Raw genomic sequence first — 22,747 nt, forward strand, 5'->3', positions numbered from 1 at the left:
AATTGGTATTTGTTTTGGGATTGCATTGAACGTGGATATTGCTTTTGATAGTATTGCCATTTTCACAACATTGAGCCTTCCAATCCATGAGCAGGGGATATTCTTCCACTTCTCCAGGCTTTTTTTGTTTCTTGTAATAATGTTTTGTACCCTTCTTTGGAATGGGAACAAATATGGATATTTTCCATTTAGTTGGTCACGTGGTTGTCCTCCTCTTGGCACAGCCTGGTCATCACATTCAGGGAAACATCTATTTGTTGAAATATGTCAATTGGTAAGTTATAAATTCCTGGGGCCTTATTTTTGTTCAATTCCTTCTGCGCAGCTTGAACTTCTTCCTTCATCACCACAGGCTCTTGCTCATACATTATTTCATGAAATTCTTTTGTGTCAGCCAATTATTTTTGGTACAGTGACTCTGTATACTCATCTGCCCAAAGCATCCTTAAGTATTGCAACTCAAGGCTCGAATTTGTTCTTCAGTACCTTCAGCTTAAGAAATATTGGGCAAGTTTGGCCCTTTTTATTTTCTGACTTCAGCTCTTTACACACTTCATTGTAATAATTTACTTTGTCTTCCCAAGCTGTCCTTTTAAATCTTCTATTCATCTCCTTAGTTTCTTCTCTTTGCTTTGGCTTCTAGGCACTCTAGGGCACTATTAAGAGTCTCATTTGACATCCATCTTGGTCTTTTCTTCTTCCTCTCTCTTTGTAATGACCTTTTGCATTCTTCATGGATGATATTCTTGATATCGTCCCACAGCTCATCTTCACTCATAGTGTTCAAAGTCTCATATTTGTTCCTGAGATGGTTTTGAAATTTGAGAGGGGTAGACTCAAGGTCAAATTTTGATTCCTGTGGATTTGATTTAACTTTCTTTAGGTTCAGCTTGAACTTGCATATGAGTTAGTCTGTTCCACAGTCATCACCTGGCCTACTATTCACAGCTGATATCGAGTTTCTCTGGTGATTCTTTCCTCAGATGTCATAAGTCTGATTCCTGTGCATAGCAACAGGTGAAATCCGTGTGTATAGTCTGCGTTTATGTATCTTATAAATATTTGCAATGACTAATAGGTCATTGATTGTAGAGAGTTCTATCATTCTGTCTTCAGCATAATTTCTGTCACCAAGTCCATGTTTTCTGACTACTGATCCTTCTTTAGTTTTCTTGGCTCCATAATCAACACTCTTGGTACAGGAGCCAGGAAATCAAAGGACGAATTACACTGGGAAAGTCTGCAGTCAGCAACCACACCAGAGCACTGGTCAGCAAAATTGCCAGTCTGAAGATTAAGATGTGCCTGATCTGGGCCGTGGTTTTTGCAATTACATACTGTGCATGAGAAAGCTGGAAAATGACGAGGGATAATAGAAGAAGAATTGATGCCTTTGAACTGTGGTACTGGGGATGAGTTTAGAATATACCATGGTTATGGTAAAGAGCTCTAGGGAGTTGTACTAAAAATCCAAAGACAGACTGTTGGAATTTACCAGCTGCTTTGCTGGAGAGAGATGAGAAATATCTTCCTGCCCATTTGTTGTTGTTATGTGCTGTTGAGTCAGAACTGACCCATAGCTGACCCTCCAGTGGGTTTTCAGAGGCAGTAAATGACACGGAAAGAGAATGCCCATCCTCTTCAGTGGAGCAGCTGGCTAGTTTAAAATCTCTCACAACCAGCTAGCGAGACAGTTATGAGTTGATCAATTTTATAACAATGAGTTGATTTGAATTGAGTATTTGTGGTGGTTAATTCTTCAATTACAGTTTAAGACAGATGGCTAATACTACTCTTAGTTTTAACTATAAATTGTATTTGCAGGAGACAGTCATTAAATACAACTACTTACCATGACTAGGGAGCTCTGGTGGCTTAGTGGATAAAATGTTGTCCTGCTAACTGAAAGGTAGGCATTTGGATTTACCAGTAGTTGAAAGATGGATAGACATTCTTCTCTCATCCATTTTACAGCCTCTGGAAACCCACTAAAGGGTCAGCTATGAGTGGGTTCTGACTAGATGGCATGTAACAGCAACTATGTCTGGGAGTTGGACATGTTGCAGCAAACAATAGAGACCAAAATTTCTGCCTGCATAATTTACATTTTAATTAGATTGGGCTCTCACTCTCTCACCAATGTAATTTTATTTTTTACATTTTATAAATGTAAAATTACATTGTAATTGTAAAAAAAGTACAATTACAGGGAGGGCAAGTTCTTGCCAACTTTATATTTCTATTTATTCTAAGTCCTGGAAGTACATTGTGGTTTTTTTTGTATTAATTTCTGCTTTTAAAGAATTTTAATTAATTTTTGTGGCTAATTAAAGAATGGTTACTACCAGCTATATTTGTTACTACAAACCACAGATTGTCACAATAATCTTAATACACTAGGTTCTATTATTCTTATTTGAAACTCTCATGTAAAATAATCTATGTTCCTGTGCCTGACATTTTAATTGAAAACAATGGCGGCAACAGACCAACTAGTTTTGGTGTTTTCTTTTTTCTCCTTTCTTTATTACTTACAAATGTGCCTGAAGGATTCAAGAGTACTACCATTAATAAAGGCTCTGCACTGCATGGAGTCATTGCCCAGCCTCTTACTTACTCACTGAGTCAGCCCTCACTCATAGCTGCCTTCCACCTTGTTTCTGAGCTGCAGGTCTTAACTGAAGAAGACAGTCCATCTTTATGCATTGTGGAGCTACTGGTGATTTCAAACCTCTAGAGACTCAAGACATTTTCATTAGCAGTGCAATATATTGCCAGCTATGTCCCCAGAGCTTTTATCCTCCCAGTAGAGTGACAAATTTCAGAATGCATAGAAGGTGGATATATTCAGTTTGGAAAAGGGAATCTGCTTTTTTATTTTGATATGCTTTTTAACAATGCTCCCTCTACTGAATGTTGTTGATTTCAAACTGAATTTACTGCTAATTACAACTCTGGCTACATTCTTCGTTGACTAAGTGTGGTGCCATGATTTTTTTTTTTTTTAATATGTTTCTTCTCACTGCTATTTGTTTTAGACTTAGTCTTGCCACATACTACAATGTGTTGTTGTTGTGTGTACTGTTAAGTCGGAACCAACCCATAGCTGACCCTCCAGTGGGTTTTCAGAGGCGTAAACCGCATAGGAGGAGATTGCCTGTGTTTCTCCCTTGGCGCAGCTGGTAGATTTGAACCACTTGCCTTTGGGATTGTGCAGTGCAGTTCCTTCAAGCTTGTCTTTTTATTAAAAATATTCATTTATCTTTGTATCTTGTATTTTGTGACCATCAACTATTCTCTTAAAGTGAACATTTTATTTATAGAACACAAAATAGTACACATGTACATTCATATGTGTATGTGTGTGTATAAATATATATATATATATACTTTTAGCTATAGCACATTGAATTAAGTATGCAAGTACTGTTCTAAGAACTATACCAATCTCCACAACAATTGTCACAATAGTCTAAATACATTAGATCCTATTATCCTCTTTTTAAATATGAGAAGTCAGAGACACAAAGTGACTGGAACCTCAAACTTGTAAATTTAGGAAGCAGGAATCACACTCAGGCAGTCTTATTCCAGAACCTTAACCACTGTGTTCTAAGCTTGTTCATTTCTCTTTTGCTTTAATGTAATTCCCAGATAACATTTTTATTACCGCTTTGTTTAGTAATTATGCTTTCTATGTGTGATGTGACACTTTGATGCATAAAATTTCATGAATATTATTAGTTCAAGTGTGTTAACATTATTAAAGTCTTCAATGCCTCCTTAATGCACTCTGCCTTCAATTTTACATAACTCATATTAATATTGTCTGTTTTATTTTTCCACAGTTTACACAAGTCTAATGCATCATTATGGTTTGACCATATGGCAACTAAAAAGAAAAATCTTTTTTATGCATTGTTCAGTTTTAACCTTTATGAAACTGGTCCTTGGAGAGGAACATCATGCTTGGGAGAGTGGAGGGACAGCGCAGGAGAGGAAGACCCTCTTTGAGGTGGATTGATTCAGTGACTGGGGTAATCAGGGTGGGTATGTCAGAGACAGTGAGATTGTCACAGGACAGAGCAGGGTTTAGGGCTGTTGTACATGGTCGCTATGAGTCGCAAGCGATTCATCGGTACATAACAGCAGCAACAACAACAACAGCAAACCAGATCATATGTTTATATTAAAAAATTAGAAACCAATTCTGGATTTTTTGCTGTAGTAGAACACAAGGTAGATCAGGGTTCATAGCTGTCATACATAGGGTCACTGTGAGGGCCAAGTGAGTTGACGGCATGTAACAACAACAACAACAAAGAGACTTTATACATTTTTAGTCAAACATTGTATATTTCTTTTTCTTTTTTTGACATCTATACTATGCTTTTTGCTTAGTTTGCTGTGTGGATTTATTTCATACCCCCTGCCCTGCTCCCTTTGGTGTTTATTCATCCCTTTAAAAAAGTTGTTTAGAAAATCTTAATTATTTGACATTTGTTATTACTTTTCTGCATTATTACAAAGTAAATTATATTTATAATAAAATAGCTGAAAAATACATTAAAGCTTTAAGTTTGACAATTTAGGAAGCTCTAGTGTTGCTGTTGTTGTTGTTGATTGCCTTAGAGTTGATCACAACTCATAGCCACCCCATTAACAAAAGGCTTGAAACCCCTCTACAAGCATCGACATTTTTCAAAGTTCATAGAGATTCCAGAGGCATGTTATTTAGAAAGTGGATGCCAATTCTACTTCCAAACTTGTCATAGTATGTTATTGTTGTCATGTGCCATTGAGTTGCCTGCTATGTATTGTGACCCTGTGTACAGCAGCTCTGCACCCTTCCCTGTCCTGAGCCAGTTCCATTAACTCCGACACACCAACCCCCATTGCTGCAGTTACCATATCAATCCATCTCATGCGGGGTCTTCCTTTCCTGCACTGTGTGTCCACACTTATGAGTATGATGTACTTCTCCAAGGTGTCCTATCCATGTGCCCAAAATAAGTGAGGCGGAGTTTCAAAATCCTAGCCTCTAAGGAGAGACTTTGTTTCACCCTCTCCAAGACAGCCCTATCTGTTTTCTTGGCAGTCCATGTTATGTTCAAGACTCTTCTCTAGCACCACAACTGAAAGACATCTATTCTCCTTCTGTCATCCTTTGTCATTATCCAACTCTCAGAAGCATAACAAGTAATTAAGAAGATCATGGCCTGGATCAGGAGCATCTTTATTTCTAGACTGACATCGTTGCTCTTCACCACTCTGGAGAGGTCCACGACAGCAGATTTTTCCAATGCAATTTATCTTTTGATTTTGTGACAGCTGGTGTTAAGAGTGTTGATTGTGGATCTAAACAAGCTGAAATGGCTAACAACCTCAATCTCTTCTCCATCTATTAGAGTACTGCCAATTGGCCCAGTGGTGAGAATCTTTGTCTTCTTGATGTTGAGCTTCAATCCATATTGAAGAACACAGTCCATGACCTTTTGCAGCAGGTGCTTCAGGTCTTCTTCAGTTCCAGCAAGCAAGGTTATATAATCAGCATATCATAGGTTATTAAAATGAGTCTTCCTCCAATCTTGATGCCACACTCCTCTTCATAAAGCCCTGCTTCAAGAATGATCTGTTCTGCATACAGATTGAAAAGGTGTGGGGACAGGATATATCCCTGACTCACTCCTTTCCTGATTTTGAACCATGTAGTGTTTCCTTGCTCTGTTCTGAGGACTGCTTCTTGGTCCAAGTATAGGTTTTGTATAATCACGATCAGGTGTTCTGAGAGTACCATTTTCCTCAAGATTAGCTATAATTTATTGTAATCCACACAGTAAAATGCCTTTGCATAGTCAATGAAATACAGATAGACATTTTTTCCCCGGTACTCTCTGCATTCTGTCAAGATCCATCTAACATTGGCAATAATGTCCCTAGTGCCATGACATCTTCTAAATCCACCTTGTATTTCTGGTAATTCTCTGTCAATGTACTGTTCAAATAATTTCTGGATAATCTTCTGCAGGATTTTGCTAGTGTGTGGTATTAGAGATATTATTAAATAATTTCTACACTTTGTTAGGTTACCTTTTTTTGGAATGAGAATAAATATGGATCTCTTCCAGTCAGTGGGTCAAGTAGTTGTCCTCCAGATTTCTTGGCACAACTTGGTGAGCACATACAGGGCAGCTTCTGTTTGCTGAAATATGTCAATTAGTATTCCATCAGTTCCTGGGGCTTTATTTTTTGCCAAGTCCTTCAGAGTAGCCTGCACTTCCTCCTTCATCACCATTGCTTCTTGATTATATGTTGTTTCTTGAAATCCTTCTCTGTCAGCCAATTATTTGTGGTACAGTAAATGTATACTCCTTCCGTCTTCTTTTAATGCTTCCTGAATCATTCAGTGTTCTACCCATAGCATCCTTAAGCATTGTAACCCGTGGCTTGAATTTATTCTGATGGTGTAGTTCTTAGAAAATTGTGCTGCTGATGTAAAGGGCGAGTTTCTCTGGACATTTAAATCCTACAGTTACTCTGAGGGAGAAGGATGGATAAGCTCCTCTTATGCTATTTACAGTGACCAGTCAGAATCAACTAGATAATAACAGAGAGAGAGAGAGAGATGGCAATTTAGGTTATCTGTGAAGCTATTATCTAGTTATAATAATCTATGTAGCTGATAGATTTGTTTTCTCTAGTCTTCCAAGAAAATAAATATGAAAATACAAATATAAACCCATAATATAACTTTAAAACACTGTTAATGAGTCTGAATATTCAATGTAAAATTTTTATTTTGTTTCTTTACATGAGAATTTTTCTATCACCTGAAATGTTCAATGGTATTAAAACTATGAGAAATAGAAACATTCTACTATATTTGATATACCAGTTAACTTCTGGTTAGTCTCCTGACAAAGATTCCTAAATATAGAATTAATTGTCAGCTTAAAGATAAAGACACTTTTAAGATTCTTTACATGCATGACTTTTTCCTTTCAGAAGATTTAACATCTGTTTACATTTTCATCAGGGGTGCATGGTTGGCTTAGACTCATGATGTGTGGGACAGTGGAGCATAGGGTAAAATAAGCCAATTTACAATATCACTATAATCTTAAATTGTACTTAACAACAACAACAATTTAAAAACCCCTCCATACATTAATCTTTTATATCAACTTAAAATATGTAAGTGCACCTGTGCTTTATTTTTCAGGTCTTTATTTTCAAATTTCAAACTTCAGACGGAGATCTTTCTCTTACATAAAGCACAACTTTAGTTAAAATGATCATGCTGCACATGATCTTTTTGCTTGTGTCCCAGTGTCCCAAGTACTTTGCAGCACTTTGCACTCTCAAATGTGTCCGTTTTGGACAATCATTTACATAGTCATTTTCATTCTAAAACATCATTTGGTAACTTCCCATTTCAATGTCAATGAAGTGAAGGTTTAAAGAGAATTGTTTCATAGGGGTGAAGCATTTTGAATCCTCTTAAAACTTTTAAATCAAACATATACAAATTTGTTCATTATATAATTTCCATATTTTATTGAGAATATTTATGTGGGCAATACTACAAGGATGTTGAGTGTAAATATTTGTAGTACAAGAGAAGAAATAGAGACACTCTTCTCTCTTTGTGCAAACAGTGAAAGGGAGCACTGTATGGCTCAAAATTAATAGAGATGTGCATCAGTATTGTGTCCTTTCTCTATATCTATTTAATCTGTAAACTGAGCAAATTCTTCAAGAAGCTGAACTCCATGAAGGAGAATGTGACATCAGGATTGGAGGAAGACTTATCAATAAACATCATTATGCAGATGACACCATCTTGTTTGCTGAAAGTTGTTGTTATTGGGTGCTGTTGAGTACAACTCGTAGAGACCCTATGAACAAAAGATCCAAATCCTGCTCCATCCTGAGCCATCCTCACACTTCCTGACACACAAGAGCCATTCGCAGCAGTCAGTGTTTCAATCCTCCTAGCTGAGGGTTTCCCTCTCCTTCACTGACGTTTCACCTTTCCCAGCATCATTTCCTTTTCCAAGGAACAGCCCCTCATCCAACATGCCCAAAGTATGTGAGGCAAAGTCTCATCATTCCTGCCTCCAAAGAACACTCTGTCTTCAACCTTTCCAGGATATTTCTGTTTGTTCTCTTGTCCTTCCATGGGATATTTAGTGCTTCTTAAGCACCACAGCTCAAAGGAGTCAATTATTATTCTGTTATCTTTATTCATTGTCCAGCTCTCAGGTGAATAGCAAGTAATCTGAAAGATCATGGCCTGAATCAGAAGAAACTTAGTCCTCAAATTGATATCATTACTCTTCAATAATTTGGAAAGGTCCCTAACTGCAGATTTTTTATTTCCTGACTACTGGTGCCAAGGGATCTAAGCAAGATGAAGTTGTTGATGCTGCCTATAGGTCCAATGGTAAGAATCATTGTTTTCCTGACATTGAGATACAATTCATACTGAAGGCTTCATTCTTTTATCTTCTGCAAGAAGTGCTTCAAGTCCTCCTTACTTTTGGCAGGCAAGATTATATCATCTGCTTAACCCAGGTTACTGATGAGTCTCCTTGCTATCCTGATGCCACACTCCTCTTACTAGAGCCCAGCTTCTCAGATAATTTACTCAGCATGCAGACTGAATAGGTATGGAAAGAGTACAAACCTGATACACTCCCTTTTCAATTTTAAACCATGCAGTGTTCCCCTGCTCTGTTTGCACAACAGCCTTCTGGTCCAGATATAGGTTCTGCCTCTAGCTGGTCTGCAGAGTTCACAGAAGCCAGCTGGCTGGCTCGTTTTGGGCAGTTGGTCTAGCCCAAGAGAGCTTGGCCAAATTCCCCACCTGTGGGCGTGCCCTTGGGTGCTCTCCCGGGTAATCAGCAATGCCACAGTAAACACAGATAAGATCCTACCGGCCTTTCTCCTGCCAGGTTAGTTCCTCAACAGCTCGCCTGATAGCTCCGGGTGCTGGCTGGATCCAAGGTGGTGCCCTGAGGTCACAGGGCTTTGGTGGGGGTTGAGATGTGTGGTTGTGGAGCTGCAAGGGGGGTGGGGGAAGGGGAGGAAAGCAAGGGACTAGGGGGTAATGAGCGCAGGGCTTGGATACTATCACCAAGCGGTGGGGGCGGGGCTTGGGCGCTGCTGGGGGTTTATGCAGCAGCACCCTGTGTGTTAAGGGTCACACAGGTGTGGGTTGCAGGGGGGTCACACAGTGTAGGGTAGTCTTCGTTCCTCTGGGGTCTCACAGTCTTTGCTCCTCTGGAGTTCCGTGGTAGGTGGCTGGCTGTTGTTCTTCCCAGGTCTCTTCCAGGCCCCTCTCATGGTGGAACCCCGTCTCGCGGTGGCGTTCTCCCGTCTGGCGGCGGCGTTCTCCCATCTGGCGGCATCGCTCTCCCTGGCGCTGTGTCGCTCTCGCTGGCGCTGCATCACTCTCCTAAGTAGAATTCTTGATAGATCCTCTTTGAATGTTTGGTAGAATTCAGTTGTGAAGCCATCTGGTCCAGGAATTTTCTTTGTGGAAGTTTTTTAATGACCTGTTGGATTTCTCTCTCTCTCTCTCTCTCTCTCTGTTCAAGTGTTCTATATCTGTTTGTGTCAATCTGGTCAGGACAACAGTTTCAAGGAATTTGTCTACTTCCTCTAGGATTTTGAATTTATCAGTGTAGCTTATCATAGTATTCTAATATTATCAACTTAATTTCGTCTTGTTCTGCTGTGATGTCACCTCTATCTTTTTTCTTTTTTTTTTAAACTGAAGCAATGCTTTATTGAAACCTTAATAAGGTCAAGTGGAAGACCCTCTATAAAAAAGGGTGATCAGAGAGTTACTTAGTTTCTACATGGGTGATTTTGTAAGCTTTACCCTCCTATGTTTAGTTTCTAGTTTTTTGGAATTGTGGTCTAAGAAGACACTTTATATTATTCATTGTTTGTTTTTTTAAAAAAATTCTATTTTCATGAGGCTTACTTTGTGTCCTAATATGTGACTGAGTCTGGAGAATGTACCATGTGCACTGCAGAAGAATGTGAATTGAGTTTTAAGTGCATGCAGTATTCTGAATACATCCACAAAGCTCTTCTGCATCTTTTTCAGTGTCTTTTGAGTTGACATATCCATTGATGATAGTGGTGTGTTTAACTCTCCTACCACTATTGTGGTGCTGTCTATTTCTTTCTTCAGTTCTGTTAACTGTTGTTTTATGTGTCTTGCAGATTTATTATTTGGTGCATAAATGTTGACCAAGGTTATGTCTTCTTGATTGTTTTGTACCTTTAATCAGTAAATAATCTCCTTCCTTATTTTTTATGGTGGTTTTAATTCTGAAGTCTATTTTATCAGAGATTAGTATAGCCACTCTTGCTTCCCCCTCCCCGCTTTGAATTTTAGTCTATCTTTCTTTCCATTTTCTATATGTGACTCTTGTAGGCAACATATTTGATGGGCTTTGGGCTTTTTATGCAATCTGGTACTCTTTTTTAAAATACTTCATCCTTGGGTTCAGTGACTGGAACCAAACACTGATAGCTATACTAAATATTGTTAGGTAGGTTTGAAGCAGTAAGATTGTATTGTGAAATATATGAAGAAAAAAATAAAAGGACCATGAAAACAACTTTCATTCTTTCTTTTATTTTCTCTTTTTAAAAAAATACATATATTTTATACTGATTTATTTACCAAGTTTGAATATATTGGGGGGTTTTCCCTACTAGTTTATTTTAAAAACTCGGATACAACTTTCTTTTTTTTAGCTTAATTTTGTTATTTTTTTACATGTACAGTCAAATCAGATCTGACTGGAACAGGAGGAGATTGTCCCTCCTTTTCCAGCAGAGCGTCTGGTGGATTTGAACCACGCACCTCTGGGATTGCAGTGCAGCTTCTTGCCACTAGGCCACCAGAGCTCCCTATCAATAAAACTTTCTATCAAGCATCATCTTTATCCCCAGGGATAACCCAGGTATTACAGAGTCTTCCTTAAATGGAGTAATTACCACAACTGAAAATATCAACAGTGTTCAATTTTTCTTCCTTGGTGCAGTGAATGTTTATGATTTGTATATGTTTTACATATTTTTCTCATAAGTTGTATCTGTAAGTTATATGTAAGGCTTCCATGCCTCAAAAGGGGTAAAAATGGATTTATAAGGATTCTGATAGAAAAATTAATGAAAATGGAAAAAGAGGAATTCAGCTTATATAAGAATTGACTTAGGATACAGTTGTAAGGATAGAATCCTGTCATAAGTTGAGTACTAATTGTATACATTATTAAAAATTAAAATTTGTCATGTTGTATTATATTATAGCTCTGAAAATTTGAGCCCTTATTTTTTCTCAATTATAGGAAATTATTTATTTGAGAAATATTCATAAAATTCTTACTACATATAAGACATTATCTTAAACATAGAATTAACTAGATAAATAGCCATTTCTGCATATAACTAATATTTTATATTCTTGATATACTAAAAAAGAAATTAGCAACATAATAACATTATTTTAATTCTTATAACATTAATTATAAAAAACCTTGTTAGGCTTTAAAGTGAGTTGTGATGCTGACCTAATGGTCTTCAGTCTCTGATGATTTGAATTCACCAGTGATTTTTTGGAGAAAGATGGGGAAATATCCTTTTATTATGATTAACCTCCTTAGAAACCCAAAGGAGGGTCACTATGAGCCAGAACTGACTTGAGAGCAGTGATTTCCAAGTACTTAAAAACTGTTAAATTATGCCTTTAAGTTCTATGTATTTATACTCTGGTATTTATAACATTATTATATAAAAAGGGAGATTTAATTAAACAGTGGTAACTAGTCTTAAGTTTTCAAAGTTTTCTATCACTAACTCATCAGTTCACATAGTGAATCATCTGAACAATACTCTCTTGAGAAGTTTTGTCCTGGATTTATTGAAGAAGAAATGGAGATCAAAATAATATAAGTGATTTGCCTAAGATTAAGTAATGAATCAATGTCAGAATCAGGATTGGAGTAAAAATTTTGTTTACTAGTCCCTTTTTCATTTCAGTAACAACCTCTTACCAACATAACCAGGGAGGTCTTTAACTGTTCATTAACTTGATTTAATTTTATGAAGATTATGAGCAAGAGCCTATGGTACTGAAGGAAGAAGTTCAGGCTGCTTTAAAGGAAATAGCAAAAAATAAGGCTCCAGGAATAGATGGTATACCAATTGACATATTTCAGCTAACAGATGCTGCTCTAGACATGTTTACCAAGTTGTGCCAAGAAATCTGGAGAACAACCACTTGGCCAACTGACTGGAAGAGGTCTATATTTGTTCCCATCCCAAAGAAGGGTGACCGAACAGAGTGTGGAAACTGTAGAACAATATCATTGATTTCACATGCAAGCAAGATTCTATTGAAGATTATCCAAAAACGACTGGAACAACATATCAGCAGAGAACTGCTGGGAGCCCAGGCTGGGTTTAGAAAGGGTCGTGGTACTTGGGATATTGTAGATAATGTTAGATAAATCTTAGCTGAAAGCAGGGAATACCAGAGGAACGTCTATCTGTGTTTCATTGAGTATGCAAAGGCATTTGACTGTGTGGACCATAACAAACTGTAGCTGACTCTGAGAAGAGTGGGAATCCCAGAACACTTGATTGTGCTAATGAGAAACCTATATTTGGAATAAGAGGCAGTCATTTGAACAGAGCAAGGAAACACTGCATGGTTCAAAATTGGGAAGGGCATACACCAGGGATGTGTCTTATCTCCATACCTTTTCAACCTATATGCAGAACAGATTATCCAGGAGGCAGGGCTCTGTGAGGAGAAATGTTGGGTCAAGATTGGTGGAAGATCTATCAACAATCAGCATTATGCAGATGACACAACCATGCTTGCCGAAACTGAGGAGGACCTGAAGCACTTGCTACAGAGGGTCAAGAACTGCAGCCTCCAATATGGATTGAGGCTCAATATCAAGAAGACAAAGATTCTCACCACTGGACCAATTGGCAGCATCAGGATGGATGGTGAAGAGATTGAGATTGTTCACAGCCTAAGTTTGCCTGACTCCACAGTCAACATTCTTGGCACCAGTAGCCAGGAAATTAAAAGATGTATTGCGATGCGAAAGTCTGCTGTTAGAGACCTTTCCAAAGTACTGAAGAGCAATGGTGTCTCTCTGGAGACCAAGGTGCATCTGATACAGGCGAATGGTCTTTGCAGTCACGTGTTATGCATCAGAGAGTTAGACAAAGACTAGGGAGAATAAAAGGAGAATTGATGCCTTTGAGCTGTGGTGCTGGAGAAGAGTGTTGAGGGTACCATGGACTGCTAGGAAACAAACAGATTCATCCTGAAGAGGGTTAAAACGGGCAGCTCCTTGGATACAAGGATTCTGAGGCTTTGTCTAACATATTTTGGACATACTGTAAGGAGGGACCGGTCTTTGGAGAGGGACATCATGCTTGGTAGGGTCGAGGGACAGCACAGGAGGGGAAGGCCCTCTATGAGGTAGATTAATTCAGTGACTGAGGTAATTGGGGTGAGTGTGTCGGAGACAGTGCGATTGGCGCAGGACAGAGCAGAGTTCAGGGCTGTTGTACATAGGGTCACTATGAGTTGCAAGCGACTCAACGGCACATAACAACAACAACAACACAGTCAAATGCCTTTGCATAGTCAATCAAACACAGATACATTTCTCTGGTGTTCTCTGCTTTCAGCAAAGATCCATCCAACATTTTCTATAATATCCTAGTACCACCGCCTCTTCTAAACCCAGCCTTCACATCTAGCAGTTCTCCATTGATGTGCTGTTCAGTTGTTCTTGGAAAAATTTCAGCAGGATCTTGCTTGCGTGTATTATTAGTCAGATTATTCGATAATCCACACTCTATCAGGTCACCTTTTTTTTTTTTTCTGGAATGGGAACAGATATGGATTTCTTCCAGTCACTTGGCTAGGTGGCTTTCCTCCAAAGTTCTTGACACAACTTAGTGAGTGCCTCCAGGACAGCATCTGTTTGTTGAAATATGTCAGTTGGTATGCTGTCAACCCTAGGACCTTGTTTTTTGCTAATTCTTTCATAGCAACTTGAACCTTCCTCCATCATCACAGGGTCTTGATCACACTTTGTTTCATGAGATTCTTCTGTGTCAGCCAATTATTTTTGTTACAATGACTCTGTGTACTCCTTCCATCTTCTTCTAGTGTTTCCTGGATCATTTATTATTCGGCCCAAAGTATCAGGCCTTCTTCTCTTATACTAGGGTTGTTACAAGACAGAACTGACAACAACAGTATTAAGGCAAAATTCTCCTTAAGTTACTATTATGCTTTTATATCTCTGAGTAAAAGCTATTGAAGTTAGTTCTCAAAGCAGAGCAAATTGTTTCTAATTAGGCTTTCCAGGTCATGCACGTCTTGCCTGTTCTTTGAGTAGTGTTTGATACTCATTAAATTTTCATCTCACAAACCATTAAAAATTTGATAGTAAAAGTGGTTATATTTTCAAAAATGCTTGAAAGAGGTGTTAGGAAATGTTGTGCAACTGAGGTTTGACTTTCCCTTCAGTTACTCTGAGCCTTTGAGACAGATTCTGTCTTCTCCTCTGTACTTTATCTTATAGAGACCCCAATTCTACATATTGGGTAACACCGAGTGGTTTTCTTAATCTGTGAACCTCAGGCCTAGTTTTCATTGTTTGTGGTCAAACATTCTTCTAAGGGGTATAGCAGTTGTCTGTCCATTTTCTGTACAGAGGTAATTCGTGGTTGCTGTAATACTAAACACTGTGACACTGATGTGTCAAATGCGAAAATGGCTACCCACGGTGGACAGTGTTTGGGGAGCTCCCTGACTAAAACAAGCTTAGAAGCAGGAGTGGCAGCCACTTCTGAAATAGCTTGCCTCTGAAAACTCTGTGAACTTGGAGAAACGATGAAAGTTCTACAAGTATTAAGGTCTTTCATTCATAGGGACACTATAAGTCATCTACAACTCGAAGAGACCTAACAACAACAACAAAGCATTCTTAAATATATAAAAATTAAATTTTTATAGTTCAGTTATACCAATTTTTCTTTGAAAAACTTTGTAATGATTTAATTCTTGTGTTATATTTGATTTTGTAGTAATTAATAAAAATTAATTTCATATTTATATAACTAAATTATAATAGTTTACTTTTTAATTGACACATAATCAATTAAATGAAATATAATGGTAGAATTTATTAATATCTTGCTAACTGTAGACAAATTGAGGCACAAAATAATATGCGTGATTAAAGAAAATATATGAATAATTGTATGTTAAAAATATGACTAATATAATCTTCCTTCATTTGCTACACATTGATGATCCTCAATGGTCTATTTGTCTTCACAGAACACCCTTATCTGTCAGTTTGTTATACTATAGTGGCTTGCATGTTGCTACAATACTAGAAGCTATGCTTTGGTATTTGAAATTCTAGATGGGTAAACTATGTTGGACAGGGTTCAGTGGGATTTCCAGACCAAAATAGACTAAGAAGGATGATTAGCCATCCACTTCTGAAATAATGGATCTTTGGAACCTTATGACTAACAGTGGAACATGGTTTAATATCGTGTTCAAAGATGAGCTGCTCAGGCTGGAAGACACTAAAAGTGTGATTTGGAGCTGTCTCTTCAAGGTACAGTTTACTCAGATGAGGTGTGAGTAGATGTACGATTGCTTAATGAAGGACTTCATTTTCTGATGTGGCACAACTCAAAATGAGGAGAAACCTCTGGGAACATCTTTTAAATGTGGATTGTATGAAGTAGGAATCTAGGAAAATAGAAAGTTGTAAAAAAATGAAATGGAATACATAAAGCTACTAGACATTAGAGACTTGAAATGAACTGGTGTTGGCCATCAGAGAAGATGAAAATATATATACAGCTTCACTGTACCAAGAATAATTTATTTGATACTGAATCACTTTAGGAATTAATATATAGTCAAGAAGTACTGGCACTAAAAGAAGAAATCCAAGCTAAATTAAAGACATAATAAAACATAAGGCTCTAAGAGTTAACAGAATGTAAATGGAAATATTTCAGCAAACAAATGCAGCTCCAGACATGCTCACTCATTTATGCCAAGAAATTTTGAATATTGCTACTTGACCAACTGACTAAATGATCCATAATGTGCCCATTAAGAAAAAAAAAGGTGATCCACCAGAGTGCAGAAATTATCAGATACTATCCCAGTTTAACACAGGTTTGGAAGCAGGAGTGACATCCACTTTCTTTTTTTTTTTTTTTTTTTTTTGAAGTGGCTCATTAGGTGTTTATTTTGTTCTATTTAAGAATTTGTTTTATTAAATTAATATAAAAATCTTTATAAATCACTATATACATCTGGTCATTGGAGGTTCCAGTTATAAACCCACCTTAGTTCTACCCTTTTTCCCCTCAAAGGGAAGCAGGGCTAAGTGGTCACGCCCCCACGTGGCTCCCTGGGAAACATGTGAGTGGGCGCTGGTTCAGGTTCCAGGTACATCCACTTTCTAAACAACATTCCTCCAGAAACTATGAATTTTGATAAATGTCAATAGTTATAAAAAGGCTTCAGGCCTTTTGTTCATGGGGTTGCTATGAGACATACTCAACCTGAAGGCTATCATCAACAATAACAACAACAACAACGATAACAACATCTTTTATACTACGTGCAACTAAAATCTTGCTGAAGAATATTAAAAACTACTGGACAAGAAACTTCCAGAATTCAAGCTAGGTTCAGTAGAGACTGTGGAAATAGAAATGTTATTGCTGGTGTTAAATGGATCTTGGCTGAAAGCAGAGAATACCAGAAAGATGTTCACTTAGTTTTATTGATTATACAATGGCATTTGATGTTGTGGATCATAACAAATTTCAAATTACATGGAGAAGAGAGAATCCCTGAACACTTGGCTGTTCTTACACAAATGAACCAAGGAAGCAGTCATTTAACAGGACAAGGGAATACTGCATGGTTTAAAATTAGAAAATATGAGTACCAGGTTTGTATATTTTTTACCAGATCTGTTCAATTTGTATACTGGGTAAATAATCTGAGAAGCTGGACTTTATGAAGAAAAATATGGCATCAGTATTAGAGAAAGATTCATCAACAATCTATCTTATGTGGATGATACAACTTTGCCCATGGGAAACGAGTAAGAATATTTTGAAAGCTTAAAGTAAAAAAATAACAACAAAAAACAAACCACACAAAGGCATCATAATCATCACTATCATCTTATTAATCAGATCTGAATGCCCAAAAGTAGATAATTGTCTTTCTAATATATGATTTTACCTGAAGTATCAGAACAGAAGTACATTTTTATACCAAGTTAATTTACTTCTGTAGAAACAATTCCTGTTGAACTTTTCCTTCCTCCTCCACCCCCCACATACTCCTTTTTCTTCATTTTGTTTTTTTGAGAGTGGAGGGAGGTCTATATACAGAACTTCCTCCATGCCATCAACATAAAAATTTCTCTTGGAAATTATCAAGCAACATTTAGATTTTCAAAGGTTATTGACATTTTTACCTTTTGAATGATTAAACATATTTAATTGAGTGATAGTGTAAAATGTGTTGCTAGTTGATTCTGTGTAACTGGTAAGAAGACATTTTAAAATAAAGAATTACTTTTTAATGCTTAAAATACTTTACAGGCCTTTTTGATGTGATTTTTAACAAAGGAAATAAGTGCATTTTCCAAAGTCACCAGATGAGACATCTCTCCCTTGCTCTTGATAATGGCTTTGCCACTGGAATGGTATGTAGTTGTTATTCCCTTTGCCATATAGCACTAATATGTATTTTTGGAATAGGATGCTTTTTATTATACATTCATTATTCTGATTAGTTTTAAAAATTCTGATATGTGAATGGTCTTGATTTACAGTAGTTCGACAAGAATAAAAACAGACTATTTCCAAAAACATTCAGAATTTAAATGAGTTTCCAAAAGGAGATTCCCCCCCCCTTCCCCAAACTACTGTCATAAGAACATCATGATGGGTAGCTTTATATAGCAAACATACATTTTTTACATGTTATGGAGACTCAAAAAAATTTCAAACCCATTGCTCTTAACTCAGAACTCTCATAGGTGACCCGTCGTTGAGTTTCTGAGACTGTAAATCCCACAAGAGGAGACTTCCCATCTTTCTCCTGTGAAGATGCTGGTAGACTCCCACCACTGGAGAGAGGTTAGCAGTGCACTTCTCTATGGTTAGGCTACCAAATTAAGGGTTTATCTCTAGGGTGACAGTGTGGTGGTTTTTATTTAGGGGGAACAGGGGTGTAGTGTATTTTAGCTTCTATTAAATTCATTGCTGTCAAGTTGGAATACACTCATAGTTGACTTCATAGCAATCAGTTTTGGCCATTTGATACTGTTGCTGATTCTTTTCCCCTGTTGAGAAGTTAGAGTATGTCAGTCACTGCTGCCACATCACTGTTAAAATCATGAAGCTGTCTTTTTTGCTTAACAATCTTTATAATAGTCCTAGGAGAGCCTCTGTTGTTATCTTTGTTTCTCAAAAGTAACTCAAAGTACAGAAAGAATAATTGACTTGACCCCAGTCACTTAACCTAAGAGTGTGAAGCCGTGAACATGGGCAATCTGATTCATGCTGTAACTTCCTCAGATATAATATTACATTATACATTGAACACATAGTATACTACCTAAGGAAAACTTATTTTAAAGTTTTGTATAGTTTGTGGCCCTAAAATTCAGGCTAAATTATTTCTTAGTCATACTTTCACCATTAGGTCATTTCTCCTCTGCTCCTAAACTAACAAGTTCCTCTGTTCTTTACTTCATAGTAATTGTATTCAGTACAAGATGGGTCATAGTAAATAAAGTTGAAACTGGTGATATGAAGTTACCTGAACTGAAAGTTTTAAAAAAGGCAACATTATTTCCTTTTTCTAAAATAAAATTAAATCAGCCTTCAAGCTCCTATTCAAACCAGAGTGGTATTAAGAGTCCATCTTTTGGAGAAGGAGGGGAAATCTCCTCCTGTACCAGTCAGATCCTATTTGATGGCACACACACAAGAAATAGTAAAAATAAAAATAAAAAAAAATAAGAACCCATCTTGGTCGTATAAGAATCCTCTTGTTTCATAAGAGAGCTAAAGTTACATAGTCTGTAGGTAGTTGTGCTGCTGACCCAAAAGCCACATCCATCCGGTGGCTCGGATTTGCCAGCATCTGTATGAGAGAGAGAGATGGGAAATTTCCTTCTATGTGATTTGTTGTTGTTGTTGTTGTGTTCCGTCAAGTTGGAACCAACTGCTAACTGACCCTTTGGTGGGTTTTCAGAGGCAGTTAATCACACAGGAGGAAATTGCCATCCTTCTTCCACAAAGTAGTTGGTGGATTTGAACCATGTGCCTTCAGGATTGCATTACAGCTTTTTGCCAGTAAGCAAATCAGTGCTCCATGTGATTTATAGCCTCAAAAACCAGTGGAGGGTTGTTTATGAGTTGGTTCCAATTTGATGGCAACAAATTTCACAAAATATTTGATTTGATATGGGGCATCAGAATATCTGGAGATAGCCTTCAGAGCTCACACTAGCTACATTGATATGATCATGAAGTTATCATTGATGTGATATAGGCAAACATCTCTATGCTTCCATGCCATATTCTCTCAGGGGGATTTACTTGAGGATGGTAGCCTTAATGACTTGGATTCAGTCAGGCTAATCGCACCAGTGATTTGCTCTTCTGCAGGCTCTGCTGCCTCCTCAGGTCACTAATAGTCTCTGAGTTAATCCAAAGTCAGGATGCTAAATCAGAACTAGGAGTGTCTCCAGGAACGTAGAGCAACCACCTCAATATGTTTTATCTATTGAAAGCATATTTGGAGCTCTGGAGGCCTAGTGGTAAGAATCTGTGTAACAATCCTGAAGGCATATGGTTCAAATCCACCAGCTGTTCCATGGAGAAGGATGAGCTATCTCCTCCAATGCCACGATAACCTCTGAAAACTTGTGAATGGTCAGCTTTGGGTCAATTCTGACTCCATTTTACATAACAACAACAACAATAACATTGAAAGCAAACCTAGGAATAAGGTGCTAACCTCTAGTAATTTGAACTTTCATGATGAAATAGAGCTGAGTTAAAGAACACAAATGAAGAAATGAAAAAGAAACAATGATAGAGTGCTCTGGTGACCTAGTGGTAAGAAGCAGCCCTGCCATCCCAAAGGCAAGCGACTTAAATCCCCTTGCTGTTCCATGGGAGAAGGATGGGCTATCTCCTCCCTTATGATTAACTGCCTCTGGAAGCCCACTGGAGGGTCAGCTATGAGTTCATCCAACTTGACCACACACAACAACAACAACAACAATAATTGTCTATTAAAATATCTTGCTGCTGTAATAATTTTTATTGTTACTCAGCATTCTGCCATTAATTTTGAGAAATCAAATAAAAGATGAAAGTTCTTGGATTATATCAGGCTGGGGAAACCAAGCCAGTGAAATCTCAAAGAAAGGGATTGTATAGTGAGAATAAGATGCTCACATCAGTAGAATGAACCTCTACCTACATATACATCCAGACATTATTTTTATTATAAAATTATTTAAATAATTTTAAATTTTATTATTTCTCATTTGATAATTCAAAGGTTGTTGATGTTGAATACCATCGAGTTGGAACCGAACTATAGCTGACCCTCCGGTGGATTTTCAGAGGCAGAAAATCACACTGGAAATTGCCCATCCTTCTGTGGGCTGGTGGATTCCAACTTCTAGTATTTGGGATGGCAGTGCCACTTCTTACCACTTGGCCACCAGTATATTAGATGTTTATTTCTTCTTCTTCTTTTTCTTTATTGTCTTTTAGGCCAGTGGTGCTCCAGCAACTGAGCTTCGGGTTCTGTATCAACCCAATCGCTGTGCTCTTCTTGAGTCAACACTGATTCCCGGTCACACAATCACTTTTGATCGTCATGGAAAAATAACTGATAACTTATCAACAGGCTATGCAGAGCTCTCAAAAGAATTTGCGATTTATATCAAGGTAAAATGGAGCAAAACCGTCCAAGTTTCAGTTGCCTACTTTATTTCTTTTTTTATTAGATTTTCACTTACTGTATTTTTAATTGTGATTTGAGTGAAAGTTTGCAAAACAGATTGATTTTCTACATTCATTTTGTTTCATGATATTAAGTACAAAATGTAATTATGGTTTTCCTACATTTTTCTTGTAATTTTCATATCCTTTAACATCTATTCACCTTGCCTGTCTGCCTATATAGCTATCTGCTATTGACTGTGTTTCTTGTGTATTTCTCTGCATCTTTCCTTTCTTTAATGATACTGTATCTATCCATCTCAATTAGAGTCTCCCTTCTAAATCTGTTGTCCTTGTCCTCCAAATAACTAAATGTATGTGAGATAAAGTTTTATATAATTAAATGTATGTGAGATAAAGTTTCATCATTCTTGCATAAAAGCTTCTTCTAACGCAAATTTGTTCTTTTCATTGTTGTTGTTATTACATGACATTGGGTCAAATATAACTCATAGCTAACCCATGAATAGCCAATCTGAAACCTGCTCTATCCTGTGCTACTCTCATCATGCCTGACACACAAGAGCCCATTGTTGAGGTCACAGTGTCAGTCTATCTCATTAGGGGGGGAGGTGTCTTCCTCTCCCTTGCTGACCCTCCATCTTTCTAAGCATGATGTCTCTTTCCAAGGAATAGCCTCACCTAGCTATATGTCCAAAGTATGAAAGAAAGTTAAAGCTTTGTCATCCTTGCTTCCAAGGAGCACTCCAGCTTCACTTTTTCTAGGACATATCTGTTTGTTCTTTGGGTTGTCCATGGAATATTCATTACTCTTCTCCAACACTAAAGCTCAAAGTGCTGCTTAAGTCCTCCTCATTCATTGACCATTGCCTGAATCAGGCAAATCTTTAGTTATCAAACTGATATCACTGCTCTTCAGTATTTTAGAGAGGTCTCTGACAGCAAACATGCTCAATGTAATACGATTCTTGGTTTCTTGAATGTTGGTACCCACGGTGTTGACTGTTGATTCAAACGAGTTGTATAAGATGGTATATTTAATGTTCTTTAAAAACATCACAAAGACATTGATACTTTTTGGTCTTCTTTATTCATTATCCAACTTTAGTATGCATATGAAGTAACTAAAGGTAGCTTCACCTTTGTCTTTAAACTGACACCTTTTCAATTTAGTACTTTAAAGAGGTTCTTGACAGCAGTTTTACCTAGTGCAATATATCCTTTGATTTCTTAATTACTACTTTCATGGTACAAAAACTGTCACCTTTCAAGTTCCTTTTACCCTGAAGGGCTCATTTTGGCTCAATATCTTTCAGTATTCCACTTCTATCCAAGGCATTATTTCAGAATTAGATGAGCAGATCTTCTTAGTTTGTCTTAGTCTGGAAACTCCTTTGAAAATGGCCCCTTATTGGTATTTCAAATACAAGTGACATAGCTTCCAGCAGCATCACAACAAAGTCATCACAGTTTGACAAGCTTAAAGGTTGCATATTCTGGGCATTAAATTATAAACATATAGTGTTTATAATTTCCACACAAGAGGTGGAAAGAAAAGTGATGACTCCTATTTTTGGAAGCCAAATAATGTATCCATTTACTTTTCAAAAAGGCCAGGTGATGATTGTGGACA

General features: G+C 37.4%; 1 protein-coding gene across 1 annotated transcript in view; it reads left to right on the forward strand.

Annotated features, from left to right (window-relative positions):
* The window catches only part of LOC102868630, a 504,064-nt gene that overhangs the window by 213,788 nt on the left and 267,529 nt on the right, over positions 1-22,747 (forward strand). Inside the window, exons 12-13 of the mRNA XM_006900538.1 lie at positions 17,722-17,825; positions 20,923-21,099. Coding sequence (XP_006900600.1) covers positions 17,722-17,825; positions 20,923-21,099 — 281 coding nt within the window. The remainder of the gene's footprint in view (positions 1-17,721; positions 17,826-20,922; positions 21,100-22,747) is intronic.

Source organism: Elephantulus edwardii, unplaced genomic scaffold, assembly GCF_000299155.1.
Source record: "Elephantulus edwardii isolate Elephantulus edwardi_28Jun2011 unplaced genomic scaffold, EleEdw1.0 scaffold00287, whole genome shotgun sequence".
Taxonomy (NCBI): domain Eukaryota; kingdom Metazoa; phylum Chordata; class Mammalia; order Macroscelidea; family Macroscelididae; genus Elephantulus; species Elephantulus edwardii.